The sequence below is a fragment of the Benincasa hispida genome, chromosome 3, assembly GCF_009727055.1.
Source record: "Benincasa hispida cultivar B227 chromosome 3, ASM972705v1, whole genome shotgun sequence".
Classification (NCBI taxonomy): domain Eukaryota; kingdom Viridiplantae; phylum Streptophyta; class Magnoliopsida; order Cucurbitales; family Cucurbitaceae; genus Benincasa; species Benincasa hispida.
The window spans coordinates 2768238-2779517 of record NC_052351.1 but is presented as its reverse complement, the minus strand read 5'-3'; the positions used below and the strand labels follow the sequence as shown (position 1 = coordinate 2779517).

General features: G+C 36.2%; 1 protein-coding gene across 3 annotated transcripts; it reads right to left on the bottom strand.

The window, feature by feature from the left end:
- Window positions 1–382: 382 nt before the first annotated feature.
- LOC120073147 (putative ALA-interacting subunit 2) lies at window positions 383–10916 on the bottom strand. 3 transcript variants are annotated; one of them, XM_039025798.1, is made up of 9 exons: window positions 10598–10916; window positions 5904–6123; window positions 4464–4525; window positions 4286–4360; window positions 4047–4163; window positions 2671–2741; window positions 2208–2505; window positions 1338–1624; window positions 383–701 (listed from the first exon to the last, which is right to left on the bottom strand). In XM_039025798.1, the coding sequence occupies exons 2-9, from the start codon at window positions 5998–6000 to the stop codon at window positions 641–643; spliced, it is 1068 nt and encodes a 355-aa protein (XP_038881726.1). In that variant the 5' UTR covers window positions 6001–6123; window positions 10598–10916; the 3' UTR covers window positions 383–640. The 3 variants fall into 3 exon arrangements, with proteins under 3 accessions (XP_038881726.1, XP_038881727.1, XP_038881728.1); XM_039025799.1 differs by having other exon boundaries at window positions 5904–6115; XM_039025800.1 differs by lacking the exon at window positions 10598–10916 and having other exon boundaries at window positions 4464–5522; window positions 5904–6022.
- Between the last annotated feature and the right edge of the window lie 364 nt (window positions 10917–11280).

The following is an 11280-nucleotide window of genomic DNA, read 5'->3' as shown; positions in this document are numbered from 1 at the left end:
AATGCTGGCAAAATTTATAGTCGGTTATGAAAATTGTGTAAAAATTTCTGACAAGTGTCAGAATCTTCAAGGAACGAAATTGCTGTATTAATTGAGCAATAAGATATATATGGATGTTGGTAAGGTACCAAGATCCCAATGGAATATCTAAAATATCTATGTTGAATTATTGGTTGCTTTAAGATTCGATTTCTTTTTTCAGTAAAGGAAAACGTGAAGCTCTTGAAATTCAAGCAATTTAAATTGTCCTTGAGCTTTCAAGAATTATTTTCTTGTGTTTTTTTTTTATATCTGTAATTTTGGTAGAAATATCCATCAACGTTGTCAAAAAATTCAAACAGAATTCCATGAACAAACTATTTAAAACCAACACATCACGAACTTTTTTTAATCCAACTTTTAACCTTTGCAGCATTTCAATTTTTATCCAGGATTCAATATCATTACTCGAGTGTAATAACGAACATTATGGTAGGCTTGCACAGGATTGAGATTAAAACGTAACATACCAATGAGAACAGTTGCGGCCAATAAGTATACCCTTCTTTCTTTGGAAGCTTACACCCCCATTAAAGAAGCCTGTGCTCTCTATGAAACTAACTGGCTCTAGTTCCTTGATGTTTCTCACAGTAATATATCATTAATCCGAGGCCGAGCTGCTTCTTTTATTCCTAGATGAAAAGTTTGTTTCCATGAAGGGCCTGCCAGAAAAAAAAAAAAAAAAGTGAGAAGAATAGAGGATCAAATATAAACCAAGTTAAATCCCCCCAAGGAAATTAGCTATGAACAGTAATAGTAAACACAAGGTTAGTTTCGAATGACTTTTAGGGGGTGTTTGGAGTAATGAGTGAAATTGTGAAGTGAACTCCTAGGCCCGCAGTGGTACCCATGAATTCCTTGAGTCAAACAAGGAGTGAAGTTCAAACTTCCTACTTCCCAACTCCTTGGTCCAAACACCTATGGATCCCTTATTCCTTCCATAGGAAGTATTGATCCAATTCGATAAAATTATGTTTCGCAATTTCATGATCCAATTATTTCAATTTCGAACTGATTTTTGGATATAAATCACGAAAATTTATATTAAGCACTTGGAAAGTCATTCCAAACTGGTTCATAGTTTATGTTTATAACTTAAAAGACTGGTTGATAAGAGAATAAGATGGCATGAGGACCAACCAATTAGTGGGACACAATGGTAGGGTATCAAGCATAAGCAGGGTAGTAGGGACTAGAGTTATGGTAAAGTCATTATAGAATACATTAAATCTTACTTCAGTTGAAATATGTAATAATTAAGCCCAGTGACTGTATAATGCTCAGCTTTGGTATATTACCTCGATTTCATGTGTAGCAACGTGAAGAATATAGAAATCATGAGCGAAGAAGATCCCACAAAAATGTAGGCCCATCCAAGGAAATCATTTCTTCCCCCTAACCAGCTTGATGTTGAAATAACAAGCTTCTTTCTACCTCCAAAGCTGTAAGTGTTGTAGTTGTTCATTATCTTGATATCTAGAACATCATCAGCATGCAAATCCTCTTCAATTCTACCGTATAACTTTCTGAAGCTTGGAAGAGCAGCAGTGCGCATCCAGACAATTAGATCTTCATGATCACTCAACTAATATATGAAAAAAGAACCAGCAACCAAAAAGAAAGGAACAAAATAAGCCAAAATATTCGTCGCGGACAGATTATTCAAATGGAATTTGAAAAGGAAATTTGAAACTAAATATTTAACCTGTAGCTTAAATAATCCATATGTAAGTTTAATCATGTGAATATACATACTGAGATACACCTAAATTTCTATTCATTCAATTAGAAAAGTAACACATGAAAATCCACACACAAGCTTACATATCTTAGCCATTCTTCCTTTCCCAGTTGACACCACAACACAAGCTTACATGTTTACCCAGGTATTAATCATTGGATTCTAAATTGGATAGATAGTCCCTTGAAGCAAAAATATTTTCCACGACCCTTCCAGAAGTTATATGTGCGGACCATTTGATTACTGTCTTGGAGCTCTTTTAAAATCCTTTTGTAATTATTGTTGCCTTGAGTTTGAGCCCCAAACCCAGATTCTCCCCTCGGTTCAATATATTAATTAAAAAAAAATACTAAATGATTCTCTAATATAACGGAAAAGTAATATGTACGGACAATGTAATTAATGTCTGCATACTTGTAGCACTTACAGGAATATTTGGATCTAGATTTCCACCACCAATCAAGGTTCCATTTTGGAAGTTAAAAGGATATACGTGCTTTCCAAATTTATGTTTACGGTCACTTTCCCAAGCAATGTTCTTCCTGTTCACCTTCAATTCAGATTTCCCAAGGACAAACCTGTATGTGTCATTGAACAAACTCCATGCTATCAACCCACAAGGGACAACTGGAAGACCATTATGCAACTGGATTGGTTTGCAGGAACTTGTATCGTTGTATGCCAGTCCATGTAAGAGCTGCTTATCACTTCTACTTTTGACATACCTGAAGTTTAGGAAAAGTACAAGATTAAGTGCGCTTGTTAACAGTGAATACTCTGACGTAATTAGTATTTCAGAATAAAGATTCTTCAGCTGAAATAATAGTTCAAAGAAAAGAGATGAATTAATATAAAATCAAGCATCATTACAAAGAACAGAAGGTTATTACCTTCGGTGGTTCTGATAGTAGTTATCTAGTTGATAGTAGATGTAAATTGGAGCTTTCATAGTCTTGTTGACCTATAAAAGTATTAAAATAAGATCAGTAGCAAAAAGGAGCATGGAGAAGAAGTAGAGTCTAAGGGCTAAGAAACACTGGCCCTTCAGTTTGAAAAATGTCCATTTGTAGGACGGTACAACATTTATTGGATAATTGTTAGCACTGTTAGACAATAGTTATATGAAGTGAATATGAGTCTAACATGGTTTTTGTTTTTCCCCTTTCGATTAGAAATATTTCATTATGAACGAAATTTACAAACAAGGAGAAAAGATAGACCCAATCCAAAGGAGTGATAAAATTTATCCAATTGGACAGAAAGGTAGCACATTATAAAATTGAAAAAGCAGTGACAGTTTACACCTAAAGATAGAGCTGGGTAGACAGTATTTTCATAAAGCCTATTCATAATCCTGTTTTTTTTTTTTTTTCATTTTTTTCTTTTTCTCCCTGTATCGTTCCAATTTTATCGGATGTCCCCAAAGGGAATCCTGTTTTTTTTTTTTTTTTAATGACAAAAATGGTTCCTATCAATCCACTAAGCCAAAAGAAGGCTTTGATGGTGTATTTAAAAGGGTTTCATCTCATTTTTTAAGGGCCCAACGCTTGTTAGACATTTATCAGGCAGTGTAAGGCATAATAATGGACATAAATAGTAATATAAGACCAAAAAAAAAGATACAAATATATATAAAGTTTAAGAGTGGAAAACATCGTAGCACATAATTGCATAGAACTTTTGACTTTAGATTTCCTTCTCGTATATTGAAAATGTATATTTTTACAAACATGTATTGTCATGTCCGTGTCCTAGAATTTAAAAAATGATTGTCATTGGTATTTGTGCTTCTTAGGTAAAGAGAGGGGCCTGTTCCCATTACCCTTATTTCTTAGTCATAAAAAAGGCATTGATAACAGAACAATTATTTGACATTAACCACAAATGAATTTTCTGACTCAAACTCTACACTATTGTTTATTGGCACAAGTGGAGTTTTTAGCCCGAATCAATATTTGAAAGCCACAAATTTATCATCCTTCCTTCCATAGGGAGACTACTGCCCTTTCCCATCTTAACTTGGCCTGAAAACTTGAGCTCCTTTCCAAGCATACCCCCACCACCCCACCCACACCCCACCCCCACCCAATTTGATCCCTAATAGTTTCATGGTAACAAACTAATCCACAGCACAAAAAATATACAATGTATACTTTTAGAATTGTATCTTTATATCTATTGTTGAAGCGAAAAATATACTCAATGGAACAATGTGTTCAATGCAGAATCTAAATATAAGTGCGCTACACACAAAAGATAAACACACCTTTAAGGGAAAGGAACAAAGTTTAGGAGCTGAACTATCTTTGATATACGCCACCATATTGTTTTTATATGACACAGGTACACATTCAGTATCATATCTGTATACAATTTCAGCAACCTGCACAAGCATTTTCAACTGTCATTGCAGCACTTATCTCATACTGAATGGAACAATGTATCTAGCTAAGTAAAAGAAAAGCAGTTGAAGAGTAATGTTTAAGATCTATAGAGAACACTTACACTGCGAGAAGCATGAAGGACAACAACCCCAACAGGAATGAAAAGAAGTCCCATTAAAAGAAAAACAGAAATAACCTACAGAAGAGATAACCAACATTCCAAAATCCATAATAATTAATGTACAGTGGAGAATTATAAAGGACTAATGTGTCAGGTCAGGCGACATTCAAAAACTCACCCATGTAGGTGTCAACACAGGCTTACAAGCTGGAAGGCTCTGTTGTGTAAAACGATAATAGGCTGCATTTAATGTAAAAATTGCAGTGTTTACAAGAATACATCAAGTGAAGAGAAAAAAGTCAACAAAATTGGCTTGGAAGGTTGTCGCAAACTCTAAACTTAATTGCCAACAATAATAACGATAAAAGAATAAAGCATGTAAGAGACCAAATTATAATGATTCCCTAACATTTGTAAATAAAGCAACGAACTATAAAACGGTTTGTCAAATGTCTTGTTCATTGCCTACTTCTCAAACATATCGAAGATGAACCACGTATCCGAAGGCCCAAAAAGAAAAGGAATGCGTTTTCACAAGATCAAGCTTCGCATCTTATTATACCAACTATCCACCTTTCCTGTGGTCATTTAACATGATTGCATATACTAGCACCCTGAAGTCTACTGTGCCAATCGGAGCTCAAATATACCATAGGCAGAAGACAGAGATGACTGGACTGGAAGAAGGAGCGTGTGATGCAACCATGTAGCAAGGGTTCAAGATACCATTTCCAAGTATGTTAAAATTTAGGCTCAAACCATTCATCAAAAGTCCTATATTATACTTCAAATTCAATGCAATACTAAGAGTAACCAAGCCATCCATAAGAACTTGATGCCTACCCTCCTTACTTGACTAGTTATTAACCCATTCGATCTCCAAGTTCCTCCCATCATCAGGCATGGAAGTTAAATTTTTTATGACCCATGCTCTCTTTGTGCATACTAGAAACACTATTCTTGTGCTAGTATCCATATTAAGTTTTAATCAAATATCCAAAAGCACACAAACGTCATAATTTCCATAAAAAATTAAAAAAAACCCAAAACAAAGATATGAATGCTACTTTTATCCCAGGATGGCTGGTATAATTGATATAACCATAATTATGAATACTAAGATGCTTTTCTTTGTACGTGGAGACTGGAAACTTCCCTTTATAGTAAACCTTCACTTTTGAAGTCTGCAATTTACATCTAGAGGTTAGCAGAAAAAAGGGTACAACAGTACCTTCACCTATAACCAATGGGAACACGCGGGATATTTTAGTAATTAGAAAAGATGACAAAAGAGATACCTTCATCCTACACTAATCAAGCCTCCACAATATGCAGCTTTTTGAAACCAGCAAATCAGTTGATAGTAAAAGTTACAGCACACACACTTCATATCAACTAAACCAGAAGCTATACAAAGTTTAAAAATTAGACTGCCGCCAAAACCTCAAAAGTTGGTGAGCCAAAAAACTCGATGGATATTTAATATTCCAGGTAAATAGTTGTTCGGGGGTTTTCAATCCAGGACCACTTAATCATGCAAGGATTTTACTATTATGTCCAAGAATTTGGTTTGAAAAGACTTCACTAGTTGTATCAATTATTTTATCATGGAGGTTACCTGTATGTCTCCTTGCTTGTACATATTCTGCTGGAACTGATCCAGATCCTTCAGGAGCCATTAAACTGCTGCTTCCATCCAATTCCATAGTTTTCATAATTTTAAATGGCAAGCCCCTAAAAGAAGTGTTCTAGGAACTTGCACTTGCCCTTATGTTTCAAAGCTATTGCACCAGAAGACAGGACCAGAATCTTCTGTCAGCTACCGAGGCCCTGCCAAACTGCAAGTTGAATGAGTCTTCTTTTAGAAAAAAAAAAAAAAAAATGTTTGGCAAATTGGTGTTTCACCTCACAGTGATTGTAAACAAAAATGTACGAATACAATACATGTTTATTATTACAATAAGTAAGCATATATGTAAACGTGTGTATGCACATATTTACATGAATTGTGTACTTATTTTTTGTCTGAAAACAGTAGTTCTTTAAAAATCTGTGTTGATTCAGTTCAGAACTTGCTTCCCTGTTTCTTCCCCCTTAAAATCCAACTACAAGACAGAAAGCTTTTATATAAATAAAAGCAAACAAAATGCAAACCATATCGCCAGGCCAAGCAACCTGAAGTAGCATTCCCTTTTCACTCATCCATACACTATGATAAATCGGCCATGTTGGCCCTTATGGAGGGACAGCCAATTGATAAATGAAATTTCTTTCATGGAATGTTCATGGTCTTTGCTCTTGGCATAAAAGGGCTCTGGTTAAAAAGTTGATCCAACAACATAATCCTGGAATCGTTCTTCTTCAAGAAACAAAGTTGCCACAAGTTGATTATTTTATTATTAAACCTATTTGGAGCTCTTCTTTTATTGGTTGGACGGTGCTTCATGCTATTGACTCTTCCGGCGGGCCGGCGGCATTCTTATCATGGAGTGAACCTGATTACACTGTTACCAAGGTTATTCACGGTCACTTTACCATATTTGATCATGTATCTTTGGCTGGTGATTTTTCTTTTTGGCTTTCATCGGTTTATGGCCCCTCCGATGGTGTACTCAGAGCTGACTATTGGCGAGAGCTTGATGACTTGGTTGGGTTGGGAGGAGAGCGATGGTTTATTGCTGGCGACTTTAATGTGGCTCATTAGACTTGGGAGAAGTGCCATGATAATTCTGTCTCTTCCAATATGTGGGTCTTTAATCAATGGATTGCCGATTACAAATTACTTGACATCCCTCTCAGTGATAGCAGGTTTACTTGGTCTAGCTCGGGCCGTACTCAATATATGTCTTACTTCATAGATTCTTTCTCACTGATACCTGCCTTGACAAGTTTGGTTCAGTAATTTTAAAACGGCTTGATAGAGTTACTTCATATCACTTTTTGCTTCTGACTTCTGGTAACATCAACGGGGGCCCCACTCCTTTCCGTTTTGAGAATGCTTGGCTTAAAATTCCATCTTTTCGTCATATGGTGGAGGATTGGTGGACTAGCCATCTTTGTGTTGGGCGAAGTGGACATAGTCTCATGATGAAACTTAAGGAACTCAAATTTTTTCTCCGCAACTGGCATCGAACCCAACGATTAGAGGCTTCATCTATTCAATCTCTTGTGTCTCAATTACATTATCTGGATAATCTGGAGGATAATGGCCCTCTTTCGTCTGATTCGAGAACAAATTGAGTTTGAGACAGCGAAGGAACATTTTTATTGGCAACAATGATGGAAATTGAAATGGCTTAAAGAAGGGGATGACAACACTCGTTTTTTCCACTGTATTGTTGTTGCCCGTAAGAGAGAGTTCGATTGTTGAAATTCTTTCAAGAGATGGCCATAGTTTGTTATCTGCGAAAGAGATTGAAAAGGAATTCTTGGATTTCTACTCGAAGCTTTTCAGTAAGGATATGGCACAACGGTTTATTCTTACTAATCTTGATTGGTCTCCTCTAACCCCCTCTCAGGCTATTGGCCTCGAATGGCCTTTCACTGAGGATGAGATATTTACTGTTGTTTCTTCTAAATTCCCTGGTCCTGATGACTTCACTGCTGAATTTTTTAAGTTTTTTTGGTCCACTATCAAGTATGATATCATGACAATGGTCAATGATTTCTTCTCCTCTAGTATCATCAATGCTTCTTTGAATGAGACGTACATTTGCTTAATCTCTAAAAAGGTTGATTTGAAATCGGTTTCTGATTCTCGACCTATTAGTCTTATTTCTTGTGCATATAAAATTATTGCTCGGGTGCTCTCTAATCGATTGAAACTTGTCCTTCCACATACTATTGTTGCAAATCAACTTGCTTTTGTGGTTGATAGACAGATCTTGGATGCCTCTTTAATGGCCAATGAGCTGATTCATGACTGGTTTTACAATAAAAAGGCTGGTGTGGTTGTTAAGTTAGACCTTGAGAAGGTTTTTGATACTGTGGATTGGGATTTCTTGGATGTCGGGCTAAAGGTTTTAGACCGATTTGGTGTCGGTGGATTCAAGTTTGTGTAGCTAGTGCAAACTATTCTATCATTCTTAATGGTCGTCCTCGAGGGAAGACTATTCTTTCTAGGGGTATTCGACAAGGAGATCCTCTTTCTCCCTTTCTCTTTATTTTGGTTGTTGGTTTCCTGAGTCGCCTTTTGGATCATAGTTTAGCTCTGGGGCATATTGCTTCTCATTCTATTGGTACTTCTTCTCTCACTTTAAGCCATCTTCAATTTGCTGATGATACTTTATTATTTTCTACTGTGGATAATTCACCTTTGCAGAATCTGTTTGATATTGTTGGTATCTTTGAGCATGCCTCTGGTTTAGAAATCAATCTTGCTAAAAGTGAGCTGCTTGGTATTCATATTGTTGATCCTGATTTTCAGTGGATGCTGAACACTTTTGGTTGTAAGAAGGACTCCTGGCTGTCTTCTTATCTGGGTTTACCTCTTACTAGTAATTCTAAGTCTATGGCTTTTTGACTTCTCGTTATTGAGAAAACTAAGCACAAGTTTCATAATTGAACATATGAATATATTTCAAAAGGTGGAAGACATACGCTTATTCAGGCTACTTTGTCTAATTTGCCTACATAGTACATACTACTGATCTTTGTTTCGAGCTCCCAGCTATGTCATTTCTTTGTTGGATAAATTGGTTTGCGATTTCTTTTAGGAAGGCTCTTGTGACGAGGGTAGCATACATAATTTGAACGGTGAAACTACACAACGTCCCCGATTGATGGGTGGCCTTGATATATTGGTAACTTCAATCATTGAAATTCTGCGCTTTTGGCTAAATGGATTTGGTGTTTTCTTACTTTGCCTGATGCGTTATGGCACAAAGTTATTGTAGCTAAACATCATTTGCTTGCTAGGGGTTGGCCATCTTCTAGATATCGAGGTTCTTATCTTTCCCCCTGGAGATATATTTGTCAGAACATTGGGTTGATTGCTAGTCGTGTTCATCGACATATTGGTGATGGTGCTACTACCACTTTTTGAATGGATCCTTGGCTTTGTTGTGGTATTTTGTCTACTACTTTCTCTCATTTGTTCCGTCTTGCCCTTCTTCCTAATGATATGGTGGCGAATGTATGGATTGTTGATACTGATTCTTGGGACCTTCACCTTCGTCATAATATTAATGATCAGGAAATTTCGGGATGGGTTGTCTTATCGCACCATCTCACATCAGTAAGACACCGTTCTATTGTCGATGTCTGGTTCTGGCCTTTAGATTCTTCAGGTGCTATATTGGCAATTCCCTTATGGTTGATTTGATTGGTTCTGTCGATCCACACTGGAAGGACCTTTATTATGCTATTTGGAAGGACTTCTATCCAAAGAAGATTAAATTTTTTTTTTATCGAAACTCGGTCTTGGAGCAATAATACAGCTGATAGATTGGAACGTCGTATGTTATATGCATCTCTCCCCTTCTTGGTGCTCTACGCGTTGCCATAGTTCTGAATCTCATACTCATTTGTTTGCTCATTGCTCCTTTGGCGAGGTTTTTGGAATATTATTTTGGATGTTTTAGGCTGGTCTTTGGTTCTCCCTAATTCTATTTTTGATCTCTTGGCTACTCTCTTCGTGGGGCATCCCTTTGGTGGTTCTAGAAGAATTCTTTGGTTGGCTATTGTGAGGAGTTTCTTTTAGACTCTTTGATTGCAATGGTCGCATCTTTTGAGACATATTCTTTCCTTTTGACAGATTTTTTGAATCTGTGCTTACTCATGCTTTCACTTTGAGTAGTTTTGAGTCTCCTGTAAATTCTTATAGTTTATCTTTCTTTCTCTCTCATTGGAGAGATTTCTTGTAACCACCTATTTCATTCATAAATGAAATATTTCTATTTTTTTCTTTTAAAAAACGTAGCATTCCCTTCCAATAACCAAAAAAAAAAAATATATTAAGTTATAACCTTCTCTATGCCCGTAGTTTCCACCCGAAGAGAACGTAAAAATCAACTACGTGTATCCAAAATAACGACAGCATCTCGAATATGGCTAGCCAGTTAAGTTGACTACGCACATACATAGCAGGTAGTAAAAAAACCCCTAACTGCTCTCTTTCACAGCCAAACCATTCCGGAGTACAATGCAAGACAAGAAACAGGATTTTTCGTGGATAAAGGTACCACAAATATGCATCACATAATAACTCTACTTAATACTGACATGATCCAAACATAAGTGATAACCGTGAATCGAAACATGAGTCAGAAGTACAGAACCGAAAATTGGATATATGAGATGCGCGGGGGTTACCTGGAGACGTCGGACAGGAGAAACGGAGCTGAAAGAAGAATAATTTGATTACAGCACTCAATCCAATGAGATGATGCGTGAATGCAAGCTATCAGAGGTTGATTGGGCAAAGAGAAAGTGGGATCAGTACTGAAATCTTGGGTTTTTCGAACGAGAAGCTGTGCAGCACCAAGCGCTGTGCGTATAGAATAGTTAGATATTCTGCTCCCACCCTTTTCTCCATTTTTCTCGATCTCCAATTGTTTGTTCGTGGAAAATATTCGCGTGTATCCGTCTGGTGTGACGTTTGACCTCCTCGTCGAAGTACATGCTTCTAAAAATCACCACAATTTTTTAGAGCTATATGAATAAGAAAAATGATAGGGTGCATTTCTCAATTAAATTGTTCAATTATAAATTTTGCTTTTCCTTTCTTCATTAAAAAATTTAATTCATGCAAATTTGTGACTAATTATTAGACATGATTTTTTAAGTATAATAAAAGTAGATGATTCAAATTGTATACCTCTTGATTTTTGAGCTAAATTCATTTTAACTTTTAAATTAACTTTTTTATTCTTCTTTTTATTTTCATTATACGGTTGTGGTTAAATTACAAGTTTAGTTTTAAAATATTCATTTTTCATTTCATGAACTTTAATAATGAATGGTTGCATCATAGCTACTGTCCTCCTACCATAACC